The sequence below is a fragment of the Triturus cristatus genome, chromosome 3_2, assembly GCF_964204655.1.
Source record: "Triturus cristatus chromosome 3_2, aTriCri1.1, whole genome shotgun sequence".
In the NCBI taxonomy this organism is placed as follows: domain Eukaryota; kingdom Metazoa; phylum Chordata; class Amphibia; order Caudata; family Salamandridae; genus Triturus; species Triturus cristatus.
Genome location: NC_140584.1, coordinates 184,608,937 through 184,628,913, shown reverse-complemented (window position 1 = coordinate 184,628,913; position 19,977 = coordinate 184,608,937). Strand labels below are relative to the sequence as shown.

The window sequence follows — 19,977 nt, the reverse complement described above, 5'->3', positions numbered from 1 at the left end:
AGACCCATACTAAAAAAACCTTCTCTTGACCTTTCCAAGGCGAAAAACTACCAACCTATATATCCTGCCTACCACTGGCAGCCAAAATCCTAGAGAAATCTATTAAACAGGAGCTAACTGGCTATCTAGATGTCAACGACCTTCTAGATCCCACCCAACATGGCTTCAGACCACAGCACTCCACTGAGTCATCTCTAATCATGGCCACTGAGGAAATACGCTAGCAGGTGACCAGGGAGGGCGAGCCGGCCAAATCCTACTAGACCTGTCAGCAGCGTTTGATACTGTGATCCATCTAGTATTAACGCAGCGGCTGAAAGCAATAGGAGTCAAAGAGGTGGCCCTAACTCTTCTCACCTCGTTCCTTACGGTGAGGGAACAGAGGGTGTGTTGGGACAACTTTAATTCTGAGCGCCTCTCCCTCCCCTATGGTGTTCCCCAAGGCTCAGCACTGTTGCCAACCTCATTTAACGTCTATGTTGCGTGTCTGGCCAAGCTGATAAGGGCTCATGGTTTCTTGTTGGTATCATATGCCGACGACACGCAGATTGTTATCTCCATTTCCTCGAGTGTGGAAACCATGAGAGGGAGATTTCACAGCTCTCTGAACCACAACATGGGTTCGATGCATTGGTGCTATCTTAAATTAAACACAGACAAAATGGAGGTCATGGAGTTTGGGAATGGATCACCACCATGGAACCAATTTTGGTGGCCGGTGGAAGCTGGTCACTGTCCGAATTCTGTGGCTAAAGCGAGGAACTTAGGATTCCTGTTTGATGTCCAATTAAACTTTGCAGGACAGATCAACTTTTTGACATCATCCTGCTTTTTGCTACTAAAAACTTTGCGCAAAATTTTGCCTTACATTCTACTAGACCTCAGGAAATTGGTTGTAGTCGCTTTAATTCTCTCTCGAATTGATTACTGTAAGGCCCTCTTCCTGGGCGTAGACAAACGCCAACTGCTAAAACTTCAATCACTGCAAAATGCAGCAGCGCGAGTGCTGCTCAGTATTCTAAAATACCACCATATCTCTAGCAGCATCAGGGAGCTTCACTGGCTTCTGGTCAAGCAGCGCGTCGAATTCAAGGCGCTTTGCCTGGTGCATAAATCTCTGTATGGTGGAGGATTGTTGGACTTACAGAAACTTTTTCAGTCGTATTCCTTCGGCGGAATCTTAGATCTGCCAATAAAGGTCTAGTCCAGGTCCCCAAAATCCATAAGGCTAGATGGGGAGGTAGAAGCCTTTCCTATTGAGCGTCGAAGCTCTGGAATCAGCTGCTGGGCATCATTAGGCTTCACCCTACCAGACACCTGTTTAGGGAGATGCTTAAGACCAGGCTATGCCCTTCACAGGAATGATGCTGTATTTCCCTATTTTAACTTGCTTCCTTGCCACACTCAGCGCAAGACGCCTCTGCATTTGTGCGCTCTACAAGTTCTTTTAGTTACTTACTTTTGTGGGGAGGTCATGTCGCCAGTTTGAGTTTGCTGAAGTTATTGATACAAGCTGACAAGTGGTGGCTAGTGTTTCTACATGGTATGAGATGATTTTGACTGGTCTGGAACCTCCTAAGATACTAGGCCCATTGGGATTACAACCAGTATGGGAGCACTGCGGCTCAGGAGTTTTTCATCTGAAGGTTTCTCTTTCAGAAAGCCGGTGAACTCTCCAGGTGAAATACCAAAGAAAACATTTGAGAATCAGTTAAACACTGATTCACACTTTTTAATTCTCTGAAATATTTATAATGGGCCCTATTAAAGAGTTCATGTGGGCTGTTTACTGCTTCCATGATTTCCAAAGGGAAGGGTTTTTGTTTTGCAGAGACTAAAGCTTTGATATAAGTAACAAGTCATCTCCCTCCTCCAGACTATGGCGTACCTTCTGCATTCGCTGGGGTTCACTATCAATGTGCATAAGTCACACCTGACTCCCTCTCAGGTGCTCCCGTTCATCGGGGCGATTCTGGGCACAATGCAGTTTCAGGCCTATCTTCCCGAGCAGCGAGTCCGGGATATTTGGGCTATGATACCGATGTTTCAGCCGCTAAACCGGTTTTCAGTTATAATGACCCTAAGGCTGCTGAGCCTCATGGCCTCCTGCATCCTGCTGGTGGATCATGCCAGATGGCATAGGCAGGCTCTGCAGTGGAACCTGAAGTTCCAGTGGGCACAGCATCAGGGGGATCTTTCCGACTACGTCCACATCTCTGAGGGGACTGCACAACAGCTGCAGTGGTGGTTAACGAACCAAGCTTGGGTCAAAGGCAGATCCCTCTCCCTTCCCCAACCAGTACTCACCGCAGTTACAGATGCGTCACTCCTGGGATGGAGCAGCCATTTGGGGAGGTGGAGATCAGAGGCGTCTGGTCTCGGGTGAAGTCCGGGCTCCATATAAACCTGCTGGAGCTCTGAGCGATCCGCCTGGCACTGAAGGCATTTCTTCCCTCTCTCAAAGGGAAAGTGGTGCAGGTGTTAACCGACAACACCACTGCCATGTGGTACTGCAACAAACAGGGCAGGGTGGGGTTGTGGACCCTATGTCAGGAGGCTCTTCGCCTCTGCACATGGCTGGAACATCAGGTCATGACCCTGGTGGTTCAACACCTGGCAGGTTCTCTGAATGCCAGGGCGGACAAACTCAGCCGTCGGTGCCTGTTAGATCACAAATGAGTTCTTCACTCGGAGGTGGTGCAAGGTCTCTTTCAGCGGTGGGCAGAGCCTTGGTTAGATCTGTTCGCCACCGAAGAGAACGCGCAATGTCAGCAATTCTGCGCTTTTGAGTTTCCAAGGTGGTGCTCGCTCGGCGATGCTTTTCGTCAGGAGTGGAACTGCGGCCTCCTGTACGCCTTTCCGCTTGTACCACTTCTGCCCAGAGTGCTAAAGAAGATCAAGTGCAACTGGGCCCAAGTTATCTTTGTGGCTCTGGACTGGGCACAAAGTGTCTGGTACCCAGAGCTCCTGAGCATGGCCATTGATCCTCCAATCAGACTGCCCCTCCTGGAGGATCTTCTGTCACAGCAGCAGGGGACAGTTGTTCACCTGAACCTGTCCAGCCACCACCTCCTTGGTTTGCAGACCCTCTTCCTGGGATGGTATGGCTGGAGTATCTACTCTAAGGTAAGGAATCTGTAACTAACAGTCTCTTTTTCAGATGAACAAGTTACTTACCTTTGGTAACGATTTATCTGTAAGAGACATATGTTAGTTATAGATTGCTTACGGGCCCACCTATTCTTCCCACTCTGCGAACTGACTTCCAGGGCTAGGAACTGCCGTAAAGGGCCCTAGTTGTGGTGCACTAGTGGTCAGTGTCTTGCATGGCTCTGCGCTTCTGAAATGGAAAGTCGTGTCAGAACTGACGTCACTGTGCAAGGGCGGCATCTAAGTAGGCCCCGCACTGTCATCCCTGCGACCACTACCCCGACGATGGACGCGGAGTCTACCGTCGCCACCTACCGACATGCAGGGGTACTGCTGAGAAAAAATTCTCCAGATCCAGTCTGATGCCTGGCTGAAATTCTAAGGTACGGAATCTATAACTAACATATGTCTCTTACAGAGACATTGTTACCGAAGGTAAGTAACTTGTTCTACAAGCTGAAATGTATGCTATCATACTTTCATTACTTTAGACAAAAAAAGTTGAAATGCGAATTTGTGAGTGGAGTAACTTTATTATGTTAGGTGGCCTGTGGTTCTGGTGGCCTGAATTGATTTTTCACTGCCTCTTATTGCACGTATTGAGGGCTAAATTAGCCTCCGAGTAAGAACCACTGAGCTCCCTGTAAATTGCACCTCATTGGTTTAGCACCATTGACATTCTGATTGGTGCACCTATATTACATTACACAGTGCTCTTAAGTGAGATCTGTTCTTCCGAAACCAGTTTTAAGAAATGTAGTGTTTTTCCCGTTAATAAAGCGAAAAACAGTTCAACCTTTTCTAATGTAGTAATAATGATGAATGAAGCTTGCTTGCCTAGGTTTACTCTGCCACAAGCCAAGCCATCTTGTTAGTTGTCATTGTGCAGTACATTACTGTAAACGTGTATAATTGTTTACTAGGTAGTCAACTATGTGTATTTTCTAATTTCACGTTCTGTTTTTTACACTCCCATATGCCATCGTTTTTTAATACATTGGTTGATGTCCTTACAGGGTAGACTGACTGCAAGCACAGTGGGCCAGATAGTTGGGCTTCAGTCCGAGGAGATCAAGCAGATTGTTTCAGAGTATGCGGAAAAGGTACGTACATCCTCTGCGTAAGAGCGCTGCTGCACTCTCATTGGTTCGAAGATGGGTTTTTAAAATCTGAATAACTTTTTAGCACGGTGGCCAGAAGCACATTTTCCACGCGGATGATTCGTCAATTAACTTTGTTAATTACATTTGGGTTTATTTCCGCTGTGTTTGTGTGCGGAGCTGATGTACACAATCTGTTTTCGGCTGTAATGAGGCAGCAGTGACGCATCGTTGCATTTGAAAGAGTTATGGTTTATCCATGCTTGTCCGAGGGTTGCACTAATTCTTTTTTTTGCAAGCTTATGTGAGTGATGAGGGTTGCGAGCCGTGAGATAGCCTTATAATTCCAAAGCGCGAGTGTGCAAAAAATCCCTGTCTTGTTCTATTACCTGGGAAATAAATCCTCAAACCTCACGGGTCACATTTAAATTATTTATGTTTTCAGTTCAAGGAGAATGGAGGAGACCTTGAGATTAACACAGAGGTGGAATTTCGTATCCAGGGCCAAAAATCAAAACAAGCATTGTTCAAGCCAGTTGGCGTGGCTATTTGTAAAGGGAAGTGTTTGTTAATAGCTGGACGACTTTCTGTGTGTTGTCCTCAGCTGTCCTAGAAAGAAAATCCCAATGAAGCAACATATTGGGCAACAGAAATATGAAAGCTGGTATCAGGACCCCTTTGCTAATCAGACTGTGCTAGCAGAGTTATGCTGAAACCTCAAAAGAGTGGTATGCAAAGGAATAAAAAGATCAAGTTTGTGTTAAAGGCGGTGAAAAAAGCATACATGCAAAATATTGCATGGTAAGAGAGCCCGTGTAACTGTACATCTTTACTTTGAGCAAAAAAACTGTAAAACAAACTTGTTATCATGACATAAGAGTAAAATAAATGAAAATGCAAAGGTGATTAGTGCATCGCACTGTGTCCTTGACTGTTTGAGACATCCAACTAGCAAGCACTTTCTAAACAAAAAAGCCATAAATTAACATTAAATATATTTTTTGTTTACAAATACATCAAACACAGTCACTGCCTATCAGTTACAATCACGTTGCACCTGCAGTCCAATAAAAGGATTTATTGATGTCTCATCATCAAAACCTAATGGGAACACAAATGGAATAATTGTGCCTTGATGGACAGCCAACCAAGCAATGGCAAACCAGTAAAACACCTGAAAGCTGAAGAAGGGGCGACACACAGGCCCGCTGCCACTCTTTACTTTTTCTCATTTTGCTTTCTTTTGAAGAATTGATGACATGAAGACTACTACAGACTTTGTAGCTAAAAGTGAAGGGCCCCAACGTTTTTCTTAGCAGCTTGCCCATAGCACTGCAGAATGCTGGGATTGCAAAATGCCAAAGATGTCTCATGTTGATTTCATCTCATTTCTCTTTCGGCCTTCACCCTACACTCTTTATCTCTTTTGCTCACTCTTGCAGTTTCTCTTTTTTAATCCCTTCCGAATTTGTATGCCCATTTCTGAAGACCCGTGGTTCAAGAGGTGGTCAAGAACAAAGCTTCTATTGCCCTTCAGCCCCCACCAGCCATCTCAAATCCCTGCCCCTTGTACAGCCTTGAGCTGGAATTCCGGCGGGAATCTGAATGGTCAGCCATCTTGGAGCCAGGCCTAACCCACTTGGAATCTGTGAGTAGAGACGAAGAAGGAAGTCCTGTCTTCCATGTTCTCCTGCCCTACTTTAGACATTTTCCTAAGCCGCCCTCACTTGGGCATCTCAAAAAGGGTGAAAATTAAGAACACTTACCTATTTGGTCCTGCTGAGGCCCCTGAAAGCCTGTCACACTGCCAGTCAGACCCCCCGTAGAGCCTCATTATAAGGCGCACCTGTGCTCCTGTGGTTCATGCATGCCACTAGAGGGCAGAATGTTCTAACAAATAAAGCAAAGGCTTTAGGGGGCTCGAGGGGATTTCAATCCCCTCAGGCTACCTGAAGCCTTTGTTCACAGCCACAGCTATGAACCAAGAAACATTGGAATGTTGGAGCTCCGGGCTTATACCAGCCATATAAGCCCAGAGCTACTCCATTGTTTTCAATGGGGCTCCCAACATTCCAAATGTTCTAATAAAAAATGAAATAAAAATTACCTTAGTCAAGCTGTAGAGCTAAGTTTACAAACACATAAAACATGTAAAACAATTTCAGAAAAAATTGAAACAATTTAAGTACATATAATGCACAAATGCCTCTGGGGGAGACCTTATAAAACTTAGCATTTCATCTATGCGTGTTATGCTGAAGATAAAATATAACAGTTATATAATGGCCGTGCTCCGCGGAAACTGCAGGGCAAATATCAAGTATATGTCGTAAGGTCTGGAGTCCTCTCTGACAGAAGTCACACAATCCTGTGGAATTGTACCAACGGCTTTTATATGCATCAAGAAGAAGCACCCTCAACCTGAGTAACAATCTAGTCCGTCCAATTCCATGTTCTAGGTTGAATGATAAATACTTTTGTAAATATATTTCATCTTGAGCAGCCAGTGAGGATTTATATAGTTTTAACTTCTTGCAATGATTTAAGTCACTCCTTGGCCTAAACTCGGGATAGAGTGTTCTTTTGAGTGTTTTTTTTAAAAGAGCTTGATTTGTGCTGGCGTCCAGGTGCTTAGATATTCCTATATTCCAATTTATTTAAGACCAATTTAAAGTTTTCGTTAAACATACTATCTTTTTCTGTTTTTTTAAAAAAGATTTCCTGCCTCAAGAGGTCTTTAATTTTGCCCTCTGTTGTGTGACATAGGTTAAAGGCCCAGTGCACTATATTTGTCATTCCATAGGCAAAGGAACTCAAAGTCAAATTCAAGTCGCATTGCGTGAACGGGGACTGATTGGCTTACTAAGGCCAGTTTACAAAGACATTTTCCTTCACAGTGGTCCAAAAATGACCATGGCTTATTAGTGTATATTCAAGAGCATATATGAAGGTCGAAGGGTTTTTTGTGCTATATATTTCTAGTAGATGCTTAAAATGTGTCTTTCCAAAACATTTATAAAATTGATGTAAAACAACAGCATGCCCCATGGCCTTATTTCTTAAATGTGTGCCATGGGATTTGCTATTGAGATTTTGGCTAAATACTGTTCCTAAATAGGTATAGGATTTTACCATTTGCAAATGTGTTCCACCTATATGCCAGCTGAATGCCCGGCAGTGTTTTCTTCCTTTATAAGCCATTATTTTAGTCTTTTTATATTCATTTTAAGGCAATTTCTCCCTGCGTACTCGTTCAAAACTTTTAAATTTGCGCTGTAGACCTAGTGAGGTAAGATAACATAAAACCACATCATTCACATACATTAAGATATGCAAATTATGAGATGCAACACATGTAGGAAAATTATGTACATTTGCAAATTGGACTGGCAGATCACTGAGTTATAGAGAGAAAAGTAATGAGGCCAATGGGCAGCCTTGTTTTAGGCCATTCTTTATATTTTTGGGGTTAGGCCCTTACTACATCCCATTGACACCCTGCACCATCTAGAGGAATGGAGTGCTATAAGTAGTCTCAGTAAGTTCACAGTGAGCTCAATTTCTTCTAGAGGGTTGGCATGTCAATTTTGTCGAATGCTATTGAGAAATCAATGAAGGTGAGGATTTGTGATTCTCTTACCAAATATTTATCTATTGAAGTCTGGGCCATCGCAATGTTATTCATCACTGAGTGGTTAGATGTGAAGCCTGTCCGTTCTCTTGGGATAATTCCTTTGATAGATGCCCAGTCCTGAAGATGTTCTAGTATGCTGGCTGCAAAGATCTTTCCCTATGCATACAGGAGAGCAATCTGACAGTACGTTAGCTGCCGATGTTTGCAATCCTTTTTTAGGAAGTTGTATAATAATACTCCCCTTCCAAGAGGGAAGGGATTTGACCTGTCCGGTAGCAATGATTAAAAAGAGTAGGTACAGGAAGGCATGAGTAGCCCAGGAGTGTGGGCGGATATGAACAATAAGGACGATGGTGCAATCTGCAGAGCAATTATTGAACTGGCTCCTCGTATGAAGGGGGAGGGGGGGGGGGGAGATAAGCAAAGTGGGTGTGATGACCAGCGCTGACATGTCCGTTTGGTTGTTCTTGTTCTGTGATAAGAAAATTAAAATGCAAATAAAAATAATACAAAAAAAAAAGAGTAGGTACAAATATGCCCCATTCTTCGGGATCCTGTTTTAAAACATTTATGGAGTTTTTGTCTGGGCCTATTGCTGCCGAGGGTCTTGCATTTTCTATAGAGGCCTCTATACGTTTACTTGTTTGGTGTGTTGCAAACTCAGCCTGATTTGCTGAAAAATACAGTAACCATTTGATGGATTTGGGAGATGAATTCTCAGATTATAACATGGACACACATTTGATCCATTCTTACACAGGGATAGGGATAGTTGATAAAGATCTTTTTGAGCTACTGTGAATTGAAATAAGGCTCCAGAATTGCCTTGAATGTTTAATTGTTGCTGCCTATCTAGTTCTTGTCGAGTACCTCCCGTTTCTGTTTTATGTGAATACTCTTTCTGTTCTTCCTAATGACTGAGAAATCGATGTATTGGATTCAGGAGAGTTTGTTGATAGCCACTGAAATATACTTTTCTTGAGGACTGTGTTTACAGTTTTCTTTTTTGCTGTTTGGTCTGATACTTCTGGTGGAAATCTTGTCTGTTGGTTTCAGGATAGTATCCTTCAAGGCAGTTAATGGGTTTGCCTTTTCTGTTTTTATATACATTTCAATAGGTTTTTATTACTTGTTCAACCAGCTTTGGATACCAAAGTAACCAGCCGCATGTTGGACCAACCTGTACTTTAGCATTTCCTATTTCCATTCTGCACTATGAAAGCACACAATGACTATGAACTTTACACTTTTCCAACAATCTGCTTATGCTTGAAACTACTCATCAAAACTGCTCTACACAATCGGTCTATTGCTTTATACTGCCATTGTTTTTCCTGCCCATGCCCACGCTTATATCCTATATTGTGCTTGAATACTGCTGTAGAATGCTTTGTTTTTACTAAGAGCCTATTTTTTTTGTCCTTGTCTGTGATCACGTATTGACATTTCATGTCACTATTCTATCGAGTGCCTTGGAAATCCTCTTGCTAAATATGCTGCTGCCTTGACAAATTGCCTCTGAATGCATTTGTAACCATTGTAAATGGTTTTGCTTGCTGTTATCTGACTTAGAATGCACTGACATAACATACTGTGTGTTTTTAATATTGTTATCCTCCTAGCTGATGATTATTATCTCCTGTAATGGTTCTTGCTACTTGCTGCCTGTCCTCTACTTTACCCTAGTTATTAAAGTGTGTCTACCTAGACCAGACGTTTATGATCTTCACCCCTAGATACTGTAACCTTACATTTGCACCGTGGCTCAAACTTCCACATCCAGATAAAATAGCCCATCAGGATAAAGAACAGTCTCAAAGAGTTCTGTCAGACACCTCAAAAACAACAATTCAATCAAACATCAGGAGACGTTTTTTGTGAACAAATATTAAAGCCTAAAATCTCGGGTGACAAAGACTGACCTCCTGTTCTTCACAAATGACATTGGAATCTGGATGGACACCCTTTGTGTCTTTCGTCATGAAGAAAAGTCAAATACCATATGGTCATACACTAAAAATCTCACGATATTTTAATATGCCTTGTGAGTAGCATATTAGTCTTTTTTCACAATGGCAGAGAGATGGTTCAATCATCTGACATCAGCTTGAATATCCTTACACTTTTTAGCACATTAAAGAATAAGACCCAACCTTTTCTACAAATGGCCCCCTCCTTCAAACACCTCCTCTTTCAACTTGCACTCTGCATCCTCCATTGAAGACACCTACCCTTCCTTAACTACATATGGCTAATTGGAAGCCACAGTTGATGGACAGAATGCAGAACAATGTCATACATTCACCCCAGTACAGAGATCTGGGCCTAAATCCATCGTTTTTTTGCTCACCATGCCGTTCCAGTTTGAACCCAGCCATATGCAGATCAGTCTTGACCCTGTGCCTCATGGGAACAGTCCAGCCCGAACTGCCAAGCCAGGTCCTCCCTGGACTGGAAACAAGCATCCTAGGACCGGTTTCGGGGTTTCAACCCTCTTCAGCCAGGATAGCTTGATTCCAGTGGCATGGAGAGCACGGGACCCACGTCTGGGCATACCCTTCCCACTCGGGGTGACAAATGCAAAAACAACAGTTGATGGACAGAATGCAGAACAATGTCATACATTCACCCCAGTACAGAGATCTGGGCCTAAATCTATCGTGTTTTTTGCTCACCATGCCGTTCCAGTTTGAACCCAGCCATATGCAAATCAGTCCTGACCCTGTGCCTCATGGGAACAGTCCAGCCCGAACTGCCAAGCCAGGTCCTCCCTGGACTGGAAACAAGCATCCTAGGACCGGTTTCGGGGTTTCACCCCTCTACAGCCAGGATAGCTTGATTCCAGTGGCATGGAGAGCACGAGACCCACATCTGGGCATACCCTTCCCACTCGGGGTGACAAATGCAAAAACAACAGTTGAAGGAAGCCATACCTGCTTCTCATGAGGCCTTAAAGTCAGTTGTGGGCTGCGCGACTCGCGGATTGTGGTGGTGTGGGGGGGGGGGTCACGCGGGGAGGGGGTGTTATTTAATTAAAACAAATTAAAAATTAAAATTACAATTTCCTCCTGTCCCGTGTTGCGTCACGTCTCCCCTTTCCTCTCTCCTTTCCATACCGGAAGGAGGCAGCCTCCCTCCCCTCCCCATAGCCAATCACAACCATGCAATGGCAGCATTTTGATTGGCTAGGATGTCGACCCCACAGGTATCTATGGGGAGGCCATTTTCTCTATGTAGGCTGCATGCAGCCTACATAGAGACAATGCGGAGTGCGTATGACTGGTTTGGTCGGCCCTGGGGCCAACCAAACAGTCAGCACACTCAGAGTGGGCAAGCCACTCCTCCCCTGGACCCATGCAGGACCGCCCACCTGCTGCCCCCTACCAGGCATACCCTTCTGCTTTCTCGCTGTGCGAGAAGAAGAACAGAAAATGGTATTTAAAATACCATTTTATGTTTCTGCTTCTCGTACTACCAGAAAGCAGTGGGGCGACGCTCCTCCGCCCATGTGGAGGAGCCGCCCCTGCTTAAAGTCGGTCATTCCCCCGATTGACATATTATGTCACTGCTTCCAAAGAGAACTTAGCACCTACCTACCCTCTTGAGAATACACCTGTTTCACTTGAAGCCCGGATGCAGGATAGCAAAGATGCTATTACAAGCTTGCTTATCCCATCATACAAACTGCAACTTCTCTTCATCCAATTATAGCCCTCAGTTAACCCACCTAAATTGTCTCCTTCAGCTAGGTAAATCCCGGATGTTGGATCTACTCCAAATAGTGACTCCTTATGAACCGGAGGTAGCCACCCTGACCAAACACATAACTCCTATGCCTCACCCTGACCAAACGCATGACTCCTATGCCTCACCCTGACCAAACGCATGACTCCTATGCCTCACCCTGACCAAACGCATGACTCCTATGCCTCACCCTGACCAAAAACATGACTCCTATGCCTCACTAATCTCTAACGCCTCTCTTCACTGAAACCACCAATGGCAACTTTGTCAACCTCCTCACTCCTCCCCCACTCAACTAGGCATCCAGTCTAGTGTGTATCCAATCTTCACTATTCAAAGGACTAATGTTGTAATTGGCATGTTCCTCAATGTCTTGTATTGGAATCTTGTTGTTGTCCTAGTGACAGAATGTGGATCTCATGATTCTGAATGAGATGGACATTCTGGCAGAGGAGACGTTGGTGAGAAGACCTGTTAAGAGACCTGTCGGTGGTAAAAGTCATTAAAGCTTCTTGAGAATCATCACTTCGTCTGGATTTATTACTGGCGACGAGTTGCTTGATTGGGGACAAGCTACTACCACCGATTCCCCTGCGAACCCATTTGGATTTGGACTTCAGACTTCGAGGCTATTTCGAGGCCACTACGAGGCTACGTTCAGCTGTTGGCTTCGATTTATTTGGATTTACAAAGGATATTGCAAGGATATTACAGCGATTTTACAGCGATTTGGATTTTATTTGGAGTAGGTGAACCGTTGCTCACTTACGCGTTTGAAGTTTCGCGAGCACATACGCGCGTCGCTGGCTCCATGACAACGATCCTCTCACGGCTCTTTCATGCGCGCTGACTCCATGGTAACAAGCGCTGCTTCAACAACGCCGTGGATTGTTACAGAGTGACGCTGACGCTCGCGTTACGTTACGCATTAAACGTGGCGGCCATCTTAGATTGGGCTATGTTTATACATTGCGCCAGTAAGCGTGGCAGCCATTTTGGTTTGGGCAACTAATTTAACATCGCGTTTTGCGATTTTCTTGATTCTTTCTTCAGAAACTGGTTTCTGGTTGGTGAACAACATCTAAGGTGAGACAATTCATTTGACTTTTGAGGGTAAACATTTTAAATACCTCATTAAATAAAGGATGGCAGCTTCCACCAGCATGTCTCAACCACCAGCATTTTTATCAGACAAGGGGGAACCGCTTCTTCCTTGGAAAAGATGGAGAAATCTTTTTGACTCTTATTTAGTGGCCATTGGGGGAGAAAAGTTTTCTGCTGTACGAAAACAAGCAATACTATTGCATAATTTAGGTGTTGAAGGCAGAAACACGTATGACAGTATGGATCCTCTAACTATTGGTAATGGGGACGGAGAACCATCAGATGTTTATGAAATGTCCATGACTATGTTAGAACAATATTTTGGTCCACGGATTAATGTGGTTTTGGAACGTCATAGGTTCTTCACAAGAGTTCAGGGTCCTACTGAAAAAGTTGGTACTTATGTTGCTTCTTTAAAACCATTAGCACGTACATGTGACTTTGGAGAGTTGTCAGATTCCTTGGTAAGGGATCAACTCGTCAGATGTACCAATAGTTCAAGGGTACAAGGGAAGCTACTGTCTAAAAACCCCTCACTAACTGAAGCTATCGCAATTGTGGAAGGAGTAGAGAATACATCCTCGTGGGTGAAGGAGATCAGGAAAGACAAAGAGGATATGGATCAAGCCCACAGTGATAATGTGAAAAGACCCCAAGGAAGTGTGCACTCTATGTCAGAGTATGATGATGAGAATGTTTTTTCTGATGGCATTGCCAAAGTGTCTTCAGGATCAAAGAATAAGAGTACTCTCAAGAACACTCATGCACATACTGCTGGCAATAGAGAGAAGGATACTCAAGTGCGGAGTGAGCGTGATCCTCGTCAACAGGGTACTTTTGATAGGGAGGTGAAGAATAGCATTGATGTTAAGAGGGTACGCTGTTACAGATGTGGGAGTTTCTCGCATTCCTCAAATTTTCCTAATTGTTATGCCAGAGACTCAGTATGTTTGAATTGTGGGGTTAAGGGACATTATGCCAGGGTTTGTAAGTCTGCAAGGAAAAGTCACAATGCGGAAAGTTCTTCTGACAAGATTCGTACTTTGGTTATATCAAATATTTCAGTGGTAGAAGACAAAGTAGATTCCGGGAAGGTGATTATGCCTTTTTGTGACATTTTGGTGGATAATAACAATTTCACTGTCATGGCTGACTCTGGCTCTCCATTCACACTAATTGGTAACAAAATCTGGGATGAGGTAGTTGGGTTGGAAAGTGTAGTGTTGCAACCTCCAGATATTGCTCCTTTTAGTTATGGGGGTTCTCGAGTGGACATTGTGGGTTATACTACTGCTAGGATCATTTTTAAACAGAAAGAAATAACAGGAAAAGTGTACATTGCGGTGAGGGGGGATAATTTACTTGGATGGAGGCATCAACGTGATTTGGGAATAATTTTGAATCCCAATGCTTCCAATCCGAAAAACCAAGTCATGTTATTGGATGAAATGTGTTCATGTGGGAAGATTGCGTCAATTGGTGCTGGGGATGTCAATGAGGAGTTGGTCAAGGACTTTCCGGATGTGTTTACTGATGCCTTAGGATGTTTGATTGGTTTTGAGCACAGAATTATTTTGAAAAATAAGGCCAGACCTTGTGTACATAAAGTGCGCAGGGTACCGAACCTGATGATGGAGCCGTTAAAGTTAGAGTTGAAGAGGTTACTGGGTTTGGGGGTGATTGAAGAGATCGAGGCATCAGAGTGGTTGTCTCCGATAGTTTTAGCACCCAAGGATGGTGGGTCTGCTGTGAGGATGTGTGTGGACTTGCGTGGATTAAATGAATGGATTTGGGTGGATCGACAGCCTTTGCCAAACATATCTGAGTGTATTAGTTTGTTGAAGGGGGCAAAGGTTTTTAGTGTGTTGGACTTGTCGTCTGCGTACCATCAAATTAAGCTTCATGAAAGTTCGAGACATCTAACATCTTTTGTTACTCCTTTAGGAGCTTACCGATTTTTGCGAATGCCTTTTGGGCTAGCTTCGGCAGCAGCATGTTTTCAGAGGATTATGAAGATGGTGCTAGGAGATCTTCCTAATGTCTTGTTTTTTCAGGACGATATTTTGGTCTACGGGAAATGTAGAAGTGAGCATGAAAAAATGTTGAGGTTGGTATTGAGTAAACTGAGGGATAGAGGTCTCACCCTCAAGAAGGAAAAGTGTAGAGTTGGATTGAATTCGGTAACATATCTAGGTCATGTCATTTCTGGTGATGGCATACAACCAAAGTTTAAGTTGGCAGAGAGTATAATGAAGGCTCCTGCTCCAGAGAACAAGGAACAGGTCAGGTCTTTCCTTGGTATGGCGGAGTTTTACTCCAAATTTGTGCACCATTTCAAGTTTTACTTGTGGGGGATTCCGTTTGAGGTGAAGTGTGATCATCGTCCTCTTGTTCAAATATACTCTAGTCACCACAGTGATCATTTGACTCCCAGACTTAAGAGGTGGAGTGAAGGACTACAAGAATTCAATTTTCGTGTTCATTATATACCTGGTTTGAACAACAAGTCAGCTGATTGTCTGTCTAGACTACCGGTAGGTGGGAATGAGGTCTGGGAGGAGCCACCATGTGTGAATTGGGTGATGGAGGAGGCGATTTCTGAGGAAGAGTGGTCGTCTGGTGCTGCTCAAGATGAAGTTTTTCTGCTTTTGAGAGGGATTGTAGCTAGAGGTTGGCCTAATTTTCAAGATCTTGATCCAGTTTTAAAGCCATTTTGGTGTGTTAGGGATGATTTGACTTTTTGTGAGGACAAGTTATTGAGGGGTGATAGGTTGGTTCCGCCTGTTACTCTCAGAGATAAAGTAATCAACTTGGCTCATGAGGGGCATCTTGGTAGGAGTCTCACGAAAGGGAGAGTCAGGGAAAGGTATTGGTGGCCAGGGATGGATAGCATGGTGGAGTCTGTGGTGAAAGATTGTCATTTGTGTGCTAACAATGACAAGTCTCATGTGACCAACCAAGTTCCCTTGTCACCAGTGGAAGTTCCAGATGCGGTTTGGACTAAATTGGGGTTGGATATCATGGGTCCTTTGGAGTTGATGCCATGCCAGGAGAGGTTTGTTGTATTGTTGGTGGACTATACCTCTAAATGGGTGGTCACTAAGTGCATGGGCACTGTGAATTCCAAGACGGTGATTGAGTTTCTGAAGGATGTTTTTGTTTCAGAAGGTGTGCCTAAGTACCTGGTGACAGACAATGGGGTACAATTTGTCTCACAGGAGATGCAAGATTTTCTTGTGGGTTTAGGTATTGTGCATCAAAAGACTGCGTTATATTCCCCACAAGCGAATGGTCTCACGGAAAGGATGAATAGGGTGGTCAAAAGTTGTGTCCAGAGGGCTTTGGATACCAAGGTTCCTTTGGGTGAGGTGTTGAGAGAAACTTGGTGGGCGCATCGTACAGCTCCCAATGTGATTTCTCAAAAGTCTCCTTTTGAGGCGTTGAGAGGAAGATTGGCGAGTTCTAAGTTAAATCCTGTTTGGCTCCCAAGGTGGGTGAGCAAGGGTGTGAGTGCGGAAGAGAAAAAAACTAAGCTTCTTGAGTATCAAAGAAGATACAAATTACGTTATGATGACAAAAGATCTGTGAAGGTGAAGGTGTGGAATGTGGGTGATAAAGTTTGGGTGAAGAAGGTGAAACATTGCCATAAAGGGTTGACAAATTTTTCTGGTCCTTTTGTCATCACGGGGATTAAGAAAAATGTTGTTACTTTGAATAATGGTTGTACTTGGAGTATGTCAAGGTTGGTTAAGTTCGATGGTATGAATCAGGGTACAGCCAGTGTTCCTAGTTGTGTTCCAGAGGGTAAGGATGGTTGTGTTGCTAGATCATGTAGACAGAAATTCATACCTTCAAAATATGAGGATTATGTTTTATATTAACATCTTTTACCTCAAATGTCTTAAGTCCTGGGATTGTGTGGGACTGTGGGTATGTTGTTTCTTCTGCAAAAAGTTGTGTAATTTATTTTGTTTTAGTTTTGTTTTGTTGTAAGGGGGATGTGTTGTAATTGGCATGTTCCTCAATGTCTTGTAATGGAATCTTGTTGTTGTCCTAGTGACAGAATGTGGATCTCATGATTCTGAATGAGATGGACATTCTGGCAGAAGAGACGTTGGTGAGAAGACCTGTTAAGAGACCTGTCGGTGGTAAAAGTCATTAAAGCTTCTTGAGAATCATCACTTCGTCTGGATTTATTACCTAACTTTCACAAAGATTATATCAGAGCGGCATGCCTAAATAAACTTAGGAACATAAGCACTACCACTCTCTGCAGCTAAACCGCCCCCTCAGAAACTGAAGACCTACCATCTCAAACACTGCAGCTGTGTTATCTCTTCTCCATGAAGAAATACTGGATATTCAACCACTTTTAGCCTGTTATTGACACCATCCTTCCTCTAGGATACAATATCATTCACAGAGACAGACACCCAGAGCTGGCTGTGGAGTCACTCTCATCTTCAAAGAAAACTCTAAGGCAGTCTCATCAAAACTAAACCCACATCCACATTTCAATGTCTCAGCATCAAACTCTACCAACAGTGCAGTTCCATAGAACTTAACCCATATCATTGTCCCTCCCGGTAATAATAAAGCCTTTTGTAGAGGGCCACATGGTAGTATTAGATACCAGGTACACTCTCACAACTATTACCTAGCTCTTGGAAACTACATCATCCCTTGGAAAAAGGCCAACAATACAGCCAGGAACCAAATGAAGACCTTTATTTGTGACAACCAACTTGCTCAGCTCACTACCTGGAACACCGATATTAAGGGCTACATCATTCATTTCATCATTGCGAAGAAGGCCAAACTTAAGCAAACATTAGATGCACTTCTATTGAACTGGTCAGGTCATCTATTTCTAACATTTTCCTACACTGCAGATCCTACTTACAAATGCTTGTAAATAGTCTAACCATTGGCAATTGTTCAGGGTAGATTTCCTCCCATCAACTTTTGTGTATTTCATTCAAAGAGCTGGTGACATCCTCCACTGTCCTACAAGCCCCAGGCTCCTCCCCAATAACTCACCCCCCCCCCCCCCCCAACAGAGTCCATCAGGCCATTTGTAGACTACAATGATAAAGTGACATATATACTGGACACCATTGTTTCCCTAACAATGAATGAAAACATCAATACTTACCAAGTTTTGTTTATCTAGACTGTGACCAAAACCATTTCTCTGTTAGCGTGTATGGAGTCTATTAGCTGTGAAATGCTGAACCTTGTGCTGAAATGCTGTGTGTATCTCAAGTGCATGTGTATATGCATTGCATGTGTAGTACATCTATGGTTTTAGGACTCTTTGTATTGTGTGAGTTTGAGTGGGGCCAATAGATGTATTTTGGATGCCCATGGTTTAGGTTGGCACAAAATGTTGAAGAAGGATAGCTTTCGTACACAATGGAAGTATATTGCCTGCCTATGTCTGGAGGGTGGCTACAGACAAGTAAGTGAGGAGGATGGAGACAGGGCTACTTTTAGCAATTCCATGATATCCTACCTTTAGCAATTCCATTATATCCTTTTTAGCAAAATGCTGCAGATTAGTTCATACTGAGCGCTGTCGAATGGTAGATGGTAGGGGTGAGGTGTGGGAATGCAGTTTTTGTTGTTCAAGGTGAGGAAAGTTCTAGGCAGGACCTGTCCTTCTGTCTGTCTCTTTTTTTCTGCCTCAGGAAGGTGCTTCCAGCCAGGTGCAGATAACTCACACTTTATTGTGCCCAGGTTTTTGTTACTTCTGCTTGGAGCCAGTCCCATTGCTAACTGCTTTGAGAACCCTCACTTTACACAGAGGCACTCTGGAGAGCAACATACAATGACATTTGAAAGAGAACCAATTCAAACTAGTTCTGAGGCCTTAGACAGTGGATCCACATCTCCTCGTGTCTTGAAAATGTGTATAAAAGTGGAATCCAAACCAGACTACTTTGTTTCAGTTCCAAGTTAGTCGTGGCCAAGGGAGGGAGAACTCTACAGAGTACTTGGGGATGCTCTGTGACCAGTATCAACATGATAGCTAGCCTCCCAAGCGTGATGGGACATCACACCGAGGTCTGAAATTGCTGAAGAGGCCCAGGGTCTGCCTAAATGCATAGAACCCAGCCTCCTCAAAGAGAGAATGATAGAGCCTGTCCCTTTAGTTGAAGAAACTGTATATAAGTAGAAGCTCAGCATGTTCCCGGGCCATGGGGTGCCTTGAAATAGCATATTGCTGGGATAGAGTGAAGCTAGTCTTGATTTGAAGTCTGTAGGCTCGCCAGTCTCTGTTTCAGTTCCCACTGTAAGATGCATATTGAAGTATTCACAAAGTGTTTACCATACAGTCCGGATTTCCTTCCATCAATACCAAGGCCCTAGTGCTTCTGCCACTCAAGATGTCCCCAGAGAGAAGCCACTGCATTGGTCTCCAAGGCCAAAACTGTTGAAGACGAGCACCTGCCTACACTAGCATCCAGTGCCACAACTGCTGACTAGGAGTCCTCACCTTCATTGGCCACAAGACCCTCGAATGTTGAGGACAAGCACCCATCTGCTTTGACCTCTAAGGCTCCAACTGCTGAAGATTAGTGTCCTTATGAAGGTGCCATGGTCTGCATCTGCTGAAGATGAACACTCGCCTGTGTTGGCCCAAAGGCTGTGACCACTGACAAGACTGCTGAGTGCTTTGCAACTGTGATCCTAAAGGGGACTGTCTGTGGTCTCCCATCTCGGCGCTGAAGCTCAAGGATGAGAAAAGTTTGATTGCACTAGCTGTGCATTGGTCTCACCAGTGTACCTAGCAGATAACACAGAACTGAGCAATGCACAAACTGAGAGACTGGTCTCCTTCAACTAACAGATGGTCTGTCATGCTTCGCCTTTCAGATAATACAGAGTTCTATAAATTCCATTCCCACACGGTGGCTCACACGCGGCGAAACAGGAGACATAAACCACAACAATAAATAGAAAAGGGTTTTACTTTACAAAATGCAAAGACTGTCATTTTAGAATAAGGCTTGGGGTTTTATTTATGCAATGCTCTCTAACAGAAAGGCTTCCCAGATCTCAAATTAACCACATTCAAATGTACATAGAGATATATTTATAAGCAAGCAATAATATAATTTACTGGACGTCCTGCAAGAGATCAGAATGATATATGTATGTATATATATTCACTGAAAAAACCATAGGTTTCAGGCATGTTATAGTTAGGAATTAGAATTTAAAAAAACCTTAGAAATTCAC

The 19,977-nt window shown here is 43.7% G+C and overlaps 1 protein-coding gene across 2 annotated transcripts in view; it reads left to right on the top strand.

Moving 5' to 3' along the window:
- The window catches only part of CCDC93 (CCC complex scaffolding subunit CCDC93), a 1,072,960-nt gene that overhangs the window by 249,935 nt on the left and 803,048 nt on the right, over nt 1-19,977 (top strand). For both annotated transcript variants that reach the window (XM_085647463.1, XM_085647464.1), the window contains exon 11: nt 4,167-4,253. In XM_085647463.1, coding sequence (XP_085503589.1) covers nt 4,167-4,253 — 87 coding nt within the window. The remainder of the gene's footprint in view (nt 1-4,166; nt 4,254-19,977) is intronic.